Source organism: Perca flavescens, chromosome 9, assembly GCF_004354835.1.
Source record: "Perca flavescens isolate YP-PL-M2 chromosome 9, PFLA_1.0, whole genome shotgun sequence".
NCBI lineage: Eukaryota > Metazoa > Chordata > Actinopteri > Perciformes > Percidae > Perca > Perca flavescens.
The window spans coordinates 6751443-6769217 of record NC_041339.1 but is presented as its reverse complement, the minus strand read 5'-3'; the positions used below and the strand labels follow the sequence as shown (position 1 = coordinate 6769217).

Genomic DNA, 17775 nt, shown 5'->3' with positions numbered 1-17775 from the left:
TGCTGTACTTTTTCAGTTTTAATAAAAAAAATATCCAACAGAAAAAACTGAATAACAAATAAATATCAGGATTTATAGTACATGTGGTAGCGTAATAGAAAGTCTGTTGAGTTCCTCCTGCTATATGACACCCTTCTGATCCTCGTGAGAGCGCTGGTGGAAGACGAAGGAGACAGCAGCGTCCCAGGAGGCTTTCAACACTTGGTCCCTGAGGCCCTTCTTGTCGAAGCAGTGGTTCCACTGGGAAAGGTCACTGGTACAGTCAGAGTCCTCTGCAGGAGGCCGAACCTCCCGGCCATTCACACAGCGGCGGCAGCGAAATCTAGCAATGCCACAAGAGGAAGGAAGAGAGCTAATTTAATACTAATATAAATTATGATCACACATTATTATGTTTGATACAATGAAAACCACTGGGGGCCAGATGTATAAAACATGATCACAGGGCTGGGTACCGAATTAAATACTTTTTAGGCACTAAACAAATTTCCTCTTAAGGTCCAATATGTAATATATTTACTGTAATGAAGTCAAAAATGACCCCAATGTGTCATCAGATATTAAGGAAACATGCTAAATTGAAATACTATCTTTTCTGACAATACTAATGCCAATATTTTCTCCTTTTGAAATTTCCGTTCCATGACGGAATTTCTGTTTGTGTTTTGGCCTGTGTGTTGTTATCAACTGCCCAGTTTGACAGCCAGGCCGGGTTGCCAGATATATCTGTAAAAACGTAAATCCAGCACGCTACAGCTGTAAAGTTAGTACAGCCATGAAAGCATCAAACAAACAAAACGGGATCAACGGAGATAGATTCTACTAGGGCTGGGGAAAAAAATCAATTTTTTTTTAATCCAAATACAGTATAAATAATTTGGATGTTTAACAATCTTTGTTGCACACTGCACAGTGACTTTTCACTTAGAGAAAGGGTTTGCCTTTGCAATTTTGTTTATGTTGATGCACTTTAATTAAATACAATAAATATATATTTTTAAAATATATTTACAGTTCGCAGTTATTTTGTTTTAAATGGAAGGGGGGGAAATCAAATCGAAAATCGAGTTTTTTATAAAAAAAATCGCAGATTCTTTTAGGGAAACAAATCGCCCAGCTCTAGATTCTACCCGACCTAAAAAAAAAAAACAGCATGTTTCTAACAGTTGCGTGACAAACCCCGGGTAAATATTGGAGATGTATTTGAAAGATGGAGACAATATTGTCATATTCCGAATAATAGTGGAATATTAGTGTGTGTGTAAACTTTGGCACTGATGCCTGACCATCTTTATAGAGGCAATTCAATTCTCAGCAGAGTGAGCAGCATGCACAACTTGTGAGAGTGATTTGTTCTTTACTTGTCATGTGTGTCGCTGGTGGTCTCCTCGTTGAGAGTGAAGAGTTCTCGGAGCTCGCCCAGAGAGAAGTGGCGCTCCACGTCCTGCTCCTCGTCCACCACGCAGCTGCTCAGGGCCTTCTTGTGGGCCTGCCTCTGAAGGATCTTCTCCTCGATCGTCCCCGTCTGTCAGCACACAAACACACGTCAAATATGGAAACTATGCCAAACACACAGCCTATAACAGCCCCCTGATGCGCTGACACATCTATTACGAGGTCTTGAACATTGCGGAATAATTAAAAATCAGTAGAGGACACACCAAATTGTTGGAAATGTACGATAGAGGATGGCCAATTACTTCATGTTCTATGGTACTGTGATAAGGTCCAGGAACTTTGGACTGGGATACATGATAACCTACTGTATGTCGGATTGCAGGGACCCAGGTTCCATTCAGCCCAAGATTATTTGTTCTGGGAGATGGGTCAATAATAATAATAATAATTATTATTTTTTAATACTTTATTGATCCCCAGGGGGGAAATACAAATTTTTTTCCACTCTGTTGTTGGAACACTCTACGAAGAGGCCTGAAATACACACACACACACACACACACACACACACACACACACACACACACACACACACACACACACACACACACACATACTCAGGACCTATACATGCACAAATGTAGAGCTGTCAGAGTGAGGGGGCTGCGACTGCTGGACAGGCAGCCCGAGCAGATGGGGGTTCGGTGCCTTGCTCAAGAGCAAATTGGCAGTGGCCAGGAGGTAAACTGGCATCTCTCCAGGTACCAGTCCACACTTTGTACTTTGGTCCATTTGGGGACTTGAACCAGCGACCCTCTGCTTCCTAACCCAACTAGTTTAATGATAGCCAGACAGATTATTTTGGATGGAAGAATGAAGGGGTGCTGTCAATCCAGGAGTGGGCTTGTGAGATGACTAGGGTGGCGGCGTTTGAAAAGATATATAAACAGTTCGCCAGATTAGATGTCTATACTAGAAAATGGGGGAAGTACCTGAACTTTCTGGGGGGCTCCTAAGAAGCTTTGTGCTGGGGAGAAACGTGTATGATGGGTTTATGCTGTTGTCATTTATAAATATGTTTATTGTCTATGTCGTTATTATTTTGTTGGATGGTCTTGAATATTGTAATGACTGTGTCATCTTTTCCTGATTTTTGTCTGGGTGGGTAGTGACTAAAAAAAAAAAAAAAAAAAAGTAGAGTAAAAGTAATTTATATACAGTATCAGGAAATATTACTGTGTATGACTTGAAAGCTAAAATAGACATTAAGCAGTGAGGATGTGTTTTATGTTATGTCTGCATCTTGTGAGTTGTGTTGAACTGACTGAGAGCAGCCTGTAGATGTAGCAGGTCTTCTTCTGGCCGTCCCTCCACACCCGCGCCATCGCCTGCTCGTCATTGGCTGGATTCCAGTCGGGATCAAACATCACCAAGCGATTAGCACCAATCAGATTCAGGCCGCATCCACCGGCCTTGCTGCTCAGCATGAAGATGAACTCTGGATTCTGAGAACACAGATAGATTCAGATGGTGTTCAAGTGCTTTTCAAAGCTCACGCCAGTGTTCAAGTGTTCAGTCTCAAGACCACCTTTTGAAGGTCTCGGTCTCAGATAAAGAGGACTCTAGAGGATTTTATTTCAAGACCGGTCAAGACCACAACTGCAGGGATATCACTAAATTGTGTTAACATCATAGCCGTGTTTGGATGTAAAACTTCCTGCTTCAAATGCAACCAATAACTTAACTCATTTCTAATTTGAAATGTGTTCCTGTTAACCCCCTCTTAACACGCACTCCCAAGAAAGTGAATGCGGGAGAAAGGAGCAGGTTTGGCTTCCTGGCACTGGTCTGGTCTTGGTCTTGACTCGGTCTCAAACCCTTCAAAGTCTTGGTCTTGACTTGGTCTCGGTTTAGGCGGTCTCGACTGTCTTACAGTGTGATTTAAGTTCCCCACTCACCGATGGGTTGTTGAATCGCTCTACAATCTTGGCCCTTTTCTTGATGGACATTGTGCCGTCCAGTCGAACGTAGAGGTATCTGTAAAAGACCAAGAGGAGGGTTGTTGCTCACTTTAACTGACAAATCATATGATACAGACACAATTAAATGGCTTTTTTTTTTTTTTTTTTTTCCAAAAAGCACCTTCTAGATCTGCACAGCTTTTCAAAGAGGTCCAGCGTTTGAGTGTAGTTGGAGACAAGCACCACCTTGTCACTAGTTGTAGTCCTTGTCATTGCCAGAATGTAGTCAAGAACCAGCATTTTCCCTGGAACAAAGGAAATAATTTACTTATCCATACAAAAAAATTGAGCACTTTATTCAGGTCACTTTAGAGAGATGCACCACAATTATCAAACCTACGGTAACAGATTATTTCACACAACACTGACACTTATTCCTTTCAACCAAATACAGTAAGTTGTCCCATTTACACATCCAGCAGACATATAGCAACATGAGCATTCATTTGGAGTTGTGTTTGAATCCACCTGACAATATTCACTCTCCCTTTAGCTCGGTTTTTTTGGTCTCCCCCCCTCGAAAAGGAAATAAAGGGAAAAAACAAAATTTTCCCGGTGCTAAAACGACACATTTAAAACGGTGCCTGAACTGAAAGAATTATATATATATATATATATATATATATATATATATATATATATATATATATATATATATATATATATATATATATATATATATATATATATATATATCTCATCAACTATATATATAGGGCAACTACCACCTGGACCCTATTTTCCTATGTTTTTGTGTCTAAGTGACTGATAGGAACAACAATCTTTGATATTGGTCCACTATTAGAGAGATCGCTGCAGTCAGCAGCAGAGAAAAAAGCTACAATGTAAGTTAAAAGGGCAATGCGTAGCTTGTATTTACGTTCACTGAAGTGCTTGTTTTGCCACTGACAGGCTCAGATTAATTTCTAAGGAGGTGGACCATTCTGTTAAAGAGTAAGATCCTTTTTTCAAACATAAAAACATCTGCGAAATTGCGTTCGCTAAAGCCACCAGACTCCATGTAAAAAAACAGTAATTTTAGCATCTTAAAATAAACTTCATTCAAAGTCGACGGAAACAAACTAAAACTACAAAAAGCCGTTTTGGGTCGACTTTCCACTTTTCCAACCATCGCGACTCTAGTTTTAGTTGAAATAAACACATAGTTTACTGATTTACATGTGAAAATAGGTTTGTTCTACACACGCTAAAAGTACTGTTTTTTTAGCAACCTCAGAACGGTTTCTGGTTAAACAAAAAGGTCTTCAAGAGGTTTTAAAAAGGCCTTTGTCTGTAGGGATCCTTTCCATAATGTTGTCAGACACTTAGAATAATAATCTGAGCCTGTCAGTGGCAAAAACAGCACTTTTAGTGGACCAAATTGACAATGCACATTTGCCACATAGAGTTACATTGCAGCCCAGTCTGTGGCTGCTGGTTAAAGCGTTCACCAATTGACCAATTTCAAAGATTGTTGTTCCCATCAGTCACTTACACACAAAAACGTAGGAAAATACGTTCCAGGTTAAAAAAAATACGGTAGTTACCCTTTAATAACATCCGAGGTGTGATGAGCTGTGTTACATGTTTTCTTACCAGAGAGCTGAGGCTCAACAGCTTTAGTGCAGTAGCCAGGTGGAAACAGATCCAGCGCCCCTTCAAAGCCCTCTGCACTCTCCACACACTTCTCATAGATGAGCGCCGGGTCTAGGACACAAAACATTAGTGGTGTAAATCACACGTTATATCACGATACAATATTATATTGATTCTTAGGACATTGATACAACAACCCCATGATACATAACACTATTTAACACAATCAATTACATTTATATACATTTACAAGAAACAACCAAAACATGATTTGACAATTTCATTGAGCTCTTCCAGACATTTAAATTGAAAACAAACTACTCTTTTAATAAAAAGAAATAATATAAAGTGGGAATTTCAAAATAAAGGCGCATCTTAAATGACAATATGTACGGATATTTTCACTTTGTATCGATAACATTGGATGGATAATTGATATATCGATTCAGATCAATGTATCGTTACACCCCTACAGAACAGTGCTTAGTATTTCTACCAGGCAGCAGATGATTCTAAATAATCATATGAATACTATATGGCTAATGCCATAAAAGCAGCGGTGGAAGAAGTATTCAGATCCTTTACTTAAGTAAAAGTACGTATACCACACTGTAAAAATACTCTGTTACAAGTACAAGTCCTGCATTGAAAATGTTACTTAAGTAAAAGTATGTACATATGATTAGGGAAATGTACTTAAAATATAAAAGTACTCAATACAGAAAAATCCCCCCATTTTAGAAACTGGAAACGATCCAAACTGTTGTGTGTTTAATGGTCTAATCATTTCAGCTGGACTTGTAGGCCTGTTTATTGTTGGATAGTTTAATTTATATAAAAAAAAAAAAAAAAAAACTACATGTTTGTTTGCAAAAACCTAATGTGTAAAGTAACTAGTAACTAACGCTGTCAGGTTAATGTAGTGGAGTAAAAAGTACAATATTTCTCTCTGAAATGTAGCGCAGTAGAAAGTAGAAAGTGGCATGAAAAGAAAAGACTCAAGTCAAGTACAAGTACCTCAACATTTGGACTTAATTACAGTACTCGGAGTAAATGGACTTAGTTACATTCCAACATGCATAAAAGACATGCATAGTTAGACATCCACAGCCTTGGTTTCCCCTGTCTTTCCTTTTACATTTGGCTATTTGGTAGTTGAGTAAACTTTGCAACTGCTTCAAAAAGTGAGAAGACTTTCTGTGTGATCCCAATAATGTTCACACATGCAACATGGGAGTTAGATTTGGCTCAATCACTTACGATTGCACAGTTTCTTTAGGGATGTGATGGAAGACAGGGAGGAGACACTTATTTTGCCCTCTTGTAATGTCTCGATGGGTTTTGCCTGCCTCAGGAAGAGCTTATAGAGCTCTGACTGCAGAGGAGTCAGCCTACAGGGAAACAAGTCATTACATTAAATGAAATTGTTCAATATCATATAAAAAAGATTACATTCTATCACAAAGTGTTACGTTGAGAGTAGAGTTGTATATCTTGATGCTAAATACTTTTTGAAAACTGGCTAAGATGGGTCTGTAGTACGGCTGAACGAATAAAACATGTCATGGAGCATTATAACATGAGACCATCAAAAGCGCTCTATATTCTTATGCAAGGATGAGAACATAGATATGAATTCCTGGCAATAAGTGTTTTTCTTTTAATAAGCATGGGACATTGAACAGTCAAACAACGAACAATTATCACAAAAGGTAAAGTTATAATAATAATAAAACAATTCCAATTAAAAAAAATGTCAGTACTTTCCTGTAAACTGAAATGTCTGCTATGTCTCAGTTTAACAGCAGCATCTACATTTTGCAACTTCTACCATCATGTTAAATAAAGTTATGCAAAATAAATGAAAAATCTACTGAAAATAGGACATTTCTGTAAACAATTCATCGTTCAGCCCTAGTCTGAAGCCATATTTCCTGATACAAATCAAGCTCAAGTTAAATTCAAAATGTGTGTCTTGAGACAGCGTTATTAAACTAATGTATGAGAATAATGTAATGAGAAATGTGGCTTAAGTTGGTAGATAAACAAAAGGGTTTCTGGGTTGAAAAATAGGCTTTCTACTTAAAGTAAAGGATTAAAAAGTATCGATTTCGCGTCAATCTCTCCTCAACCTTCCTTCAACAGAAACCAAATCAATCGACCTACCTGCAACACACAACCTGCTCGATTTTCACAGGAAGGTACTTAGACAAGATATCAGATGTTCTCCGTATCAGGCACCTGTTGATGCAGAACATGGACAGTATTACAGAGGGCTGTTTCACCTAAAAACACAACCAGTGTTGTCTGAAGTTCAAGTATATCAAAGAATAAACATGATGCAAAACACAAAATATGAGATTTGTTTAGAGAATTTAGGTTTTATTTCATTCAATAAATGACTCCAATTGTGTGCAGCGTTTATGATCTTTGTTCCCTCTGTTCATAAATGTTTTATGTAATAGTGTAACAATTGTTATGTATATAACATTGACCTATAGGAAAAATACTATGTGCATTAGGGGTGGGGGGAAAAAATGGATACATCATAGTATCGCAATATTTTCCGTGGCAATACTGTATTGATACACGGACGCCAAGTATAGATCTATTATTATTATTATTATTATTATTATTATTATTATATATGTGTTGGTCAGTTTGTCTGCTTGGCAATAAAGCAATATAACTGAAGTGAGATGAACAAACACAGAAATGTATCTTTTTAGATAAACAGATGTTGACAAAGTTTCCTTTTGGGGACATAATTTGAAATCGGGGAAAAAAAAATTCTAAGCATGTGTGTATTTCTTGGTCTGTGTGGTCTTCGTGTTCTATGTTGTTTTGTTTTGGGCTATTCATTATGTCACTACTTATGTAATACAGTTTATTCTGCTTTACGGTACCTAGGTACAATGTTGCTCCATTTAGCTTAATGTCCATGGCCTCGGTCACGCGATTATGCAGGCTTAAGTTTGATTTAGGTTTCTGCGGAGGCTCCATGCGGAGCTTTCGATGTAGCCTACGTAAGTGGCCTGAAGTTTATCCCTGTTCATTGGTGAGTGCGTCGATCTCTTTAAGAGAATAGCAGGCCCGGTGTGTGTGTGTGTGTGTGCGTGCGTGAGGAGTGTGTGGTAGAGCGAGTAAAAGAGAGTGTGTGTGTGTGTGTGTGTGTGTGTGCGTCTCGGTCGGCACTCCGCTCTGTGTCAATATGCAGAGAGGACAGATAAGCTTGCGCTTACGCGCTCAGACGCTTTTGGAACCGAAATTCAGCACTGAAAGATAAATAATTTTTGATACTCACAGGATTGGAGTTTTTTTCGATACCATAAAAAGTATCCAGCCCTAGCTGTGAGACCAGAGATCTGCTCCCAACGCGGCAATGCCTATACTCATAGAATCTGGAGTTACAATACGTACAGTAACTATTGTTCTATTTCGTATAGGCTTTGCCGTCTAAGAGCTGTTAATATTGAGTTAAGGGCAAAATTGATGTAGTCAATGCCACCTGTGACACCAAAATCCACAAGCAGATAGCATAGACTAGCTCCTCTTCCTTCTCACACTGTACAGTTTTTTTTTAATGTAACAAAATTATATTGTTTGCTTAAAATCCACAAACAGATAGCATAGACTACGTCCTAAATATATCCTCCATAGGCTTCACTACCTGCACTGAAGACAAAAAGCTTCCATTTTTATTAGGGGAAGATAAAAACACGACATGGCTAGCAGCTGAATAGGTCTTCTCCTGCCACAAAATAAGGCTAAATAAGTAGAGAATTGTATAGATTATGATTTTTATTATTATATTTGTATATTATTGTTTCAATGTACCCTTTGAGGGACATGCACAGAATTTGTTTATTATATCATAATTATCTTGTTTACTTGTATTATTATATCAGATGTATTTACTCCTTGTTGTTTATATGTATGTTTGTTCTTATGCTTTGGCAACACAGATGTATTGATTTTGTCATGCCAATAAAGCGAACTGAAATTGAAATTGAAAATCGAAAGAGTGACGTGATTAGCTTCGAAGCGAGTACCGACTCTAGAGTCATAGTGAGAGAAACAAAGTGTCTCCCTTGTTCTTTCTGAACAAGGTGGGAAATCTGAGGGTTAAAAGTTAACCCTCTCCTTTATTTCATGTTGTTTATGGAGAAGAAGAACCAGGAAACGAGTCAGGGGAAATGCAACGTTTAGCAAGCCACGGCCGAGCGGACCAATCACAGCTGTTGCGGTCTGCATCGCCACGATGTGTAGTTACATTTTTCGAGAGGTCATGCTACGGCGTAGGATCGGTATCTCCACGTACCTACATACGTAGTCTCGCATTGTTAGACCTTCCTCCGCAGCGCTGCGGGGGAGGTTCTGGCTAGTCCACACAGCATTCCGGGATGGGAGAAAAATGTGCTCTGGTTTATTGGCATTTCTTTAAACCAATCAAAATAGTCATGGGCGGCGGTAAGCGCCGCAAGGAGGCCCGGTGCTACTGGAACGTAGGGCTTTGACTCCGAACTTCGTTATTCGAATATCATTCGAATATTAAAAAAAATAATGATATTCGAACGAATATTAGCCAGCCATTAATATTCAAACCTGTTATGGGCATTATTTTTTGTAAATGCGTTTGCTTGTAAACGTTGTTTTCAGTTCAGATTCCGAGGCTTTTTCACACATTTCAAAATGTAAATACACGTCGCAGCGACGCACGTCTCTCGGCCGTGGCTTGGTAGCGTTGCATTCCCCCCTAATTCTCAAAGAAGGCTGGCTTGCCCAGGGCCAGGCCAGCTCAGCGGCGTCTTTCTCCCGTTGCGTTCCGCTGTCTCTCCTACCTACACCGGCCCCGCATCCTGTCCATTCTCCCCTTTCTACCTGCCTGCTTAGTGCTGCTGCACATGAGGAGAGAGCACAGATGGGAGGGAGGAGCTGTTCCTCAGTCACACAACAGAAGAGAGGGGTGACTGTTTCGGCGGCCACAGGAGAGAAATACATTGCGTGCTCGCTGGACAATACTGGCGACTCTTTTTTATTTTACAGAAAGTCGCTGTCTTTTCTACAGAAAGTCGCCAGATTTGTCGCTAGTCGCTTTTGTGAAAAAAAGTCGCTAAGTTGGCAACACCGCCCACACACACTGGCTCGACGCACACACCAGCACGCGAGTATAAACATCAGACCACTTTACGTAGGCTACGGTGAAAGCTCCAAACTTCCTGTCGAAAGCATACTGTTTGTGTTTAATCGAGGGTCTGACTTTTTTTTTTTTTTTAAACTGAAGGCATTTAATGGTCAAAATATTATTAATAAATATTTGAATATATTCGAATATTAATATTAATAAACAAACGAACTTCGAATATGATTTTTGGGCAAAAGTCAAAGCCCTACTGGAAAGTAGCCTCAGGAAGGAAATTGTTTTTGTGGAACATTCAAAAGTTGTTAGTCGTGCAACAGAAAACTCTGATTGGACAGATAGTCTAGCTAGCTGTCTGGATTTACCCTGCAGAGATCTGAGGAACAGTTAACCATAGTCCTCATAAATCCACCGGAGTTTAGAACGCCAACACAAAGAAAGCGTTTTGTAACGGCAATTCGGTCCGAAAAAAGGACATACTGTGGAATTTCCGGCAACAACGGGGCAATCGGAACCGGAAGGTCATGGATACGTACGTAGCCACGGCGTCAATTTAACACAGAAGCATAAATTGTCCTTTAAGTGTTTATTGCCCTAGCTGTTTTTTTTTTTTTTTTTTTTTTGTTTGATTTGGTGTATATAAAGTGTTCAAAAGAATATGAAATAGGATAAAACATATAAGCCAGAAAAAGAAAGGAAAAATAGGAATGCCTTTCTTTTAGAAATTTGAATAAAATGAAACACCCTGCATATGTGCTTTGAGCTCACCTGTTGACAATGGTGATCAGCTCCTTGAGTTTTTCCTCTCCTGTCTCTCTGTCCTTATCACTGGCATCTGCATCTCGACCCTTGAGGATGGGTAGCTCAAATCGCTTTTTAAACTCCTGGGCTGTACCTGCCGTCGAGGTGGAAAAGACAAAGGGGGTTAGGACAAATCAGAATCAGAAAAAGGTTTTATTGCCACAAAAAGTACACATATGTGGACTCTGCCTTGGTGAAAGGTGCATACATAAAAAAACATTGAAAATGAAACAACAACAATAAATACAGAAAATGAAATATATACAGTACATATGTTGCAAAAAGGTTGAATGGGTTGAGTGCAAATTGCAAAGAATATATAGTAGGCAGATGTAGAGTCCAGGATAAAGGTTAGTGCAAGTGTAGTGACTAATAATAATAATAATAATAATAGTAAGTTTTTTCACTCGGTTGTTATAACACACTACGCGCACCGAGCAGTTGGGGGTTCGGTGCCTTGCTCAAGAGCACCAGTGGGAGGTGAACTGGCACCAGTCTACCACCATGTGTTGGGGTGTTGTCTGCAAATTTTAGGAGCTTGATGGACTGGTGACTGGCAGTGCAGCTGAAAAACAGCTGAAATAACCCACATTTTGGTGTAGCTCTTTTGTGTGTGTTTTTCTGTGGAGCTACTTACCAAGGATCCCAGCATTAACAAAGTGCACCAAGCTGAAATACTCCAGCAGGTCGTTCTGGATGGGAGTGCCCGATATCAGCACTCTCCTCTGGGCACTCATGGCATTTAGGGCCTGGTATGTCTGGTTGTCTGAGTTCTTCAGCCGATGACCCTACAGCAAACACAACTAATGTTACATCATCCTGTCAACTGACAACTCGGAATTATAATGGATGGGATGAAATACCTCATCACAGATGACAAGTCCAACTTTGCCCTTGTGCAGAACCCCAGCGTGCAGTCGAAATGTCTCATAAGAAATTATCAGGATTGGGGTTGGAACTCTCAAACCATACTGAGAGATAAAGTTCACTAGAAATCACAGAAAACAACCACTTAATAAGCAGACTACTAATAAACTCCCAATATTTTCATGAAGATACAGTATCTCACAAAAGTGATGATTTTATGGAAAGTACCCCATGCAAATCTATGGCAGGATATTCATGAGATAGAGGGGAAAGGTAAACTACCTAGTTGTCTATCGATCTCATCCTTTGAACCTCCGTCGATGGCCAGCGGGGAGACGCGTCCCCCCAGCCACTTTCCTACTTCGTTGTACCAGTTGCGAACCAGACTGGAAGGTGAAACCACAATGACCTTGTCTATCTCTGGCTTAGCGTCGGGACTTTGGCGTAGCAGGGTCCACATGAGGGCGATACACTGCAGAGTCTTCCCCAGGCCCATCTCGTCAGCCATGATGCATCCGTACGATCCAGGGATGCGTCGTCCCGTCACACACTCCCACAGGAACTTCACCCCCTCAAGAAATTAAAGACATCCATTTTTTATGTAAAAGAAAAACAAATCTAGTTTCTGGTTAACTAACTCGCCTCTTTCCCCATTTCTGGTCTACATATCCCTGTCAAAAATGTATCCCCCCCACCTCAAAGTGATGAATGCTACTTCACCATTAGACCATATATTATATACCAAAAATAGAAGTATTTTAAACTAAGTAAAGTACATAGTGCCATAGAACGATAAAATCCCAGCAGCAGTTGCTGGTTCTATTTAGCCGCTACAGAGTTCCGGGACGCCGGCTACCAGCGGCGGTTGTTTAGCCGCCAATAGGTGACTGTGAGCCGGCTACAGGCACCGCCAGATGACGGTCCTTTCAGGGGCCATGGTAGTGGAGTTTAGCCAGAAAAAGTGAGCATCATGCGGCGATAACAGTAGAAATTAGGCACTAAAACGACCAGTTAAGTTTAGGAAAACAATCGGATTTGGATTAATACACTCCTGAGGAACAAACGAGCGTTTCCTGGGTGAAAGTAGTTTGTTTTCACCGCAAAGTGAATGCCGCTCTCCGGCTTAAAAGCGCTGTGTTTTATGTTGACATCACGTTGTGTTATTTCATTTTGAGATTATTTTCCATTTAATATCGAAGTGTTTAGTGTTTTGGATTGGCTGGCCGAGTGGCTCTATATCAATGGTGGTATTGAAAGGCGGATTTAATTCTTGCATATTTTGTTTTGTTGTGCATGTAAAAAAAAAAAAAAAAAAAAGCATCACCCCCCGTTTTTTCCACAAATCGCACCCCGGATATTTCGATTGCTTCTCGTGGTCCACCTCACATCTCACAGATGAAGACTGTGATAAGTGATTGAAAACTCAAGTTTGTTTTGTCGCTCTACTGGTTCCAAGGTCTGCTTCTCAATCTATTTTTAAGTTTCTAATGAGAAGCAATGTAAGGCTGCTTCATTAATATAAGATTCTACATCTCTACTATTTAACACTATTGCAACAGAAATAGAAATACTATTAATAGAAAAAAAAGGTTCTTGGGTTTACCTCTCTCTGATGGGGTCTGAGCACTTTTCCTAAAACTGGATCCACAACAACATGGACTGGTAGTTTTTCTCTGGAAAAGACAAAGAAGACACATTTCTTTTTATTACAATCACTCCCATCAATGGCCAGTAAAGGCTATGAAGTGTTTTCTTAAAGCTGCACAAGGCAAAGTTTATGTCTGTATATCTAAACAGAATTAAAGGTTTAAGAGGATTGCACAATGAAAACACCGCGAAAGGCTGTGACATATTGTGAAAGACACTCCAAGAGAAAACTGCCCTTTCTAATGGGTCATTCTTTTATTAGCGGTGCATTATGTATTCAATTCAATGTTCAATTTGTTCAACACAAGAATGTTGGAGATGATTTACTTTCATATGTTTTAAATTCAACAGACAAGTTGTTATATTTTAGCACAATACTGAAAGAACTAAGTACACTTTAATATCTCAGCCCTAATCTCCAAGCAGAAAGTGAGGAGTCATAATACAAGTTGTCTCCTCATCCGCAGAAAGTGAGCTCTGAACTGTGTCTGGCTGGACTTGAAAATACTGTTTTCCATGATTCACCTGCTCCTATTTGACACACCTAACATCAGTGTTGTAGTACTCGAGATCAGTCTTGGTCTTAGGCCACTTTTTTTTTTTTTTCTCGGAATCGACTGCATTTTTACTCATCGGTCTTATCGGTCTCAGGTAAAGAGGACTTATTTCAAGATCACAACTGCAGGGATGTCACTAAATTGCCTGTGCATTGTCTGATTCATGTGTTAACGTCATTACTGTGATTGGATGTAAAACTTCTCATTTCTATTTAAAATGCGTTACTGTTAAGACCTTCTCCCCGCTCACTTAACATGCACTGCCAAGAAAGTGAATGCGGGAGACTGTCTGGCACTAGTCTGGTCTTCGTCTTGACTCGGTCTCGACACACTCTGGTCTTGGTGATGACTTGGTCTCGGTTTAAGGGGTCTTGACTACAACACTGTCTAACGTACGAACTTGTCTAGTGCAGCTTTAACAAAAACAAATAAGCCTTTTTACTGGAGATCAAGTAAAAGATTATTTAATGGAGGAAGGGTGCCATGTGTTTTGAACCTACTTGTCAGCTTTGATCAGGTCGTGAGCACTCAGAGTTGGAGGCTCATAAAGAACCAAAGCATCTTCTGCGAAGGGATCATGAAGTGCTTTCCTTACTCCTGCACGCTTTAGACCAAGTGCCCTGATTCCCAGCGCGCCTGTGGGTAATTCATTCAAGAGAGCAGTTTAAGTCATTGTTTAGCAATTGTACTAGACATGAAAGAGAAACCATAGTGACAAGAATACAGTTACCTGTGTAATTTGGAATAGGAATTTTGAATGGCTTGGAGAGGATGCTTCGTATAAATGCCTCCTGTAGAAAGGATTTTAAAAACAAGTGAGCCTTGTCATGGCATCAAGTTGCAACCATTGCTGTATTCATGGGAGTTCTTAACAACTCTTACATGTTTGTCACCGTCCATACATGCAGGCCGGATGTTCAGCTGTGTCAGAGGCTTTCTGAAGGGAGAAATATGACTTTCTCGCACCTCCTTGTCACCTTTTCTTCTTTTCTCCTGTGAAAAAGCATTACACACTTTTCAATGCCAACCGCACAAATGCTCACCGACAACTATAGTTATTCATTTTTGGTTTATCACTCACTAAATAGTACAGTTTTCCCTTATAGCTTAATATTAGAATCCAAATCAGAAAAAGTTTTATTGCCACAAAAAGTACACTGAAAAAAACCCAAACATTTAGTACTTACTTATTCTTTGGGTTGCAAAGGTTTCTTTAAGGGATATCAGTTTGGGAATTTTGCACAATTGCAATATAGAAATTGGACATTTTACTGTGAACAGCAACAGACGCTTTCGTGCTTATGCACAGAAAAGTGGAAAGGCCATGAGTGACATCTATCTGCTGGTGATTTGCTTATCCATAAATGACACATACCACCACACGTTAGATCATTGAGTGCTTGAAGGGACAGTTCACCCCAAAACTAAAAATACACATTTTTACCTGTAGTGCTATTTATCAATCCAGATTAGAGATATCGGCCGTGCTTTCTCTCCAATATAATGGAACTAGATGTCTTGTGGTGCTCAAAGCGCCAAAGAAATACATTTGAAAAACTCAACAGCAATGTCTCTTTCTAGAAATAGACCTGGTTACTCGAGAAAATCCACAGATCTTGCTGTCAGCAGTTACATGTAGAAACTATGTTCTTTCTATCGAATGACACCTGCCAACTGTATCACTGTGCCGAATGAAGATACTCATGGAGTAGCACATACACCCCCGGTAGTATCAAAAGCAGAGTGCCATCTAGTTCCATTATATTGGAGAGAAGGCAGACATCTCTATGGCCGATATCTCCAATACTGGGCAACTCACACTAAAACTGTCTAGACCAGAGATCTTCCACAGGGGGGTCCAGGACCCTTAGGGGGTCCTCAGAGTTACTGCAGGCCCCCCCCCATGTCAATAATTATTTAAATAGCTTTTTGCAACACACAAATGTATGTATAAAGGCTTTAGGCCACCCTACACGTTATTGTAGGCCCAGTTTAATACACAACTCCATTTCATACAATATTAGGGGGTCTCTTTCAGCTATGGGGTCCTTGGCCTAAGAAGTGTTGAAGACCCCTGGTTTAAACTGATAACTACAGGTAAGAGGAAAATATCTATTTTTGATTTGGGGGTGAACTGTCCAGTTCTAAAAGTTACTCTTTCGAAAAAGAAACACTGCTAAGTGACTCAGATGATGCTGAATCGAAGAGTGGATGTGGAAAGACATGTCAAGGAAGGTCATAAGCCAATAAACAAGAAAGATAACGGCCAAATGGTTTGACAATTTGACAGGGTTTGGCGTGTGGATCTCTCCATACAGAGGACGTAACAGTAGGGTTGTTTTGCAGTCAACTCTGAAGGTAAGAGCTTTGAATGAAGCTTTGAATGTATTATGGTCATTCGTTTACTTACAGTTCTACATGTCCAGTCATCATCTTCACAGGAATCTCCTTGCTTCCGTTTAGCAACCTGACTGGGAGCAAGACTCCTTCTCTGGGATTATGATTTCATACAAAGAGATTCAGTATTAAAATAGATAATGTTAGTTCAAATTGGTAGTCAGTGGTGGAAGAAGTATTCAGATTCTTTAAGTAAAATATTAATACCACACTGTAAAAATACTCTTCTACAAGTAAATGCTTGCAAGTATCCTCAAGAAAAAAAAATACTTATTTTTTTTTAGAAACTGTCAAAACAGTTATGTCAATCAACTAAATGTTTAATGGTCTAGCTAGACATGTAGGCCTGCATTTTGTTAGGTAGTTTAATTTATATTAAAACATCGTATTCTATACACAAACCTTTTTTGTGAATAATCTTAATTTGTAAAGTAACTAAAATTGTCAGATTAATGTAGTAGAGTAATAAGTACAATATTTACCTCTAAAAAATGTATCGGATTAGTAGTAGAAAGTGACATGAAAAGAAAAGACTCAATGAAAGTAACGTTACAAGTAAAGTAACGTTACTTGAGTATGTGTGTACTTGGTTACATTCCACCACTGTTGGTAGTCAACACCCGAATGCAGTCTGTAGCATAAAGGAAATAAATAACAATAACAAAAAGCTCGCTTACCATTTTCCTTGTTTCCTCGGCTGTTATGTTGAGACTCCTCAGCTGACCGTGTTGCTAGCATTACACGCTAACTCCCCCCTAGTTACCATGCATGTATTAAGAGCTGGTTACCCAGAAAAAGCTAGCGTTAGCGGCTCTGCCTGTTTCATTTCCACAGTAAAGGCGCTCTCATGCTTGTGCTCCTGTTTTGCTCTTCCTTCGTGAAACACTAACGTTAACTGTAGGCCCCTGACTTTACGGATAACAATTGCCAGCGAGTTAATATAGTCAACTAAGGAGATGTTAGTCCCATAGACAATTCATGAAAGCGTTAGTTTGACCTAAACGTAAGGTTTAGCTTGACTCCGGTTAGTATTAAACTTGGCGCTAAATGTTGCAAAACACTACGGCAAGTCTGAAGGGTAAAACAGACAGCTGTTTGCTTCTTCTTTTTTTATGTTATGGCGGGTTGCAACCTTATATACTGTCTATGGTTGCAACCACTACTTATAAGGTGCATACTGCCACCTATTGTACCGGAGTATTAATACATTATTACTTTACATCATAAGAAAAATAAAGTCATAATTATATTAAAGCATTAATAATAATTAAAGACAATCAAAAATCTCACTAGGTTATATTCTATTCCTATTTTTTTAAATAGTCCACAAACACGTTCTGTGTGTCCTGTA

General features: G+C 39.5%; 1 protein-coding gene across 1 annotated transcript; it reads right to left on the bottom strand.

The window, feature by feature from the left end:
- rad54l (RAD54 like) lies at nucleotides 1-17522 on the bottom strand. The gene is made up of 18 exons (XM_028587506.1): nucleotides 17102-17522; nucleotides 16438-16518; nucleotides 14910-15020; nucleotides 14758-14818; nucleotides 14528-14663; nucleotides 13427-13496; nucleotides 12106-12394; nucleotides 11820-11944; nucleotides 11594-11744; nucleotides 10924-11050; nucleotides 7182-7256; nucleotides 6276-6406; nucleotides 5016-5126; nucleotides 3541-3664; nucleotides 3357-3435; nucleotides 2724-2903; nucleotides 1362-1525; nucleotides 1-322 (listed from the first exon to the last, which is right to left on the bottom strand). Exons 1-18 carry the CDS (start codon nucleotides 17102-17104, stop codon nucleotides 121-123), a joined length of 2220 nt encoding a protein of 739 aa, XP_028443307.1. The 5' UTR covers nucleotides 17105-17522; the 3' UTR covers nucleotides 1-120.
- Nucleotides 17523-17775: the final 253 nt, after the last annotated feature.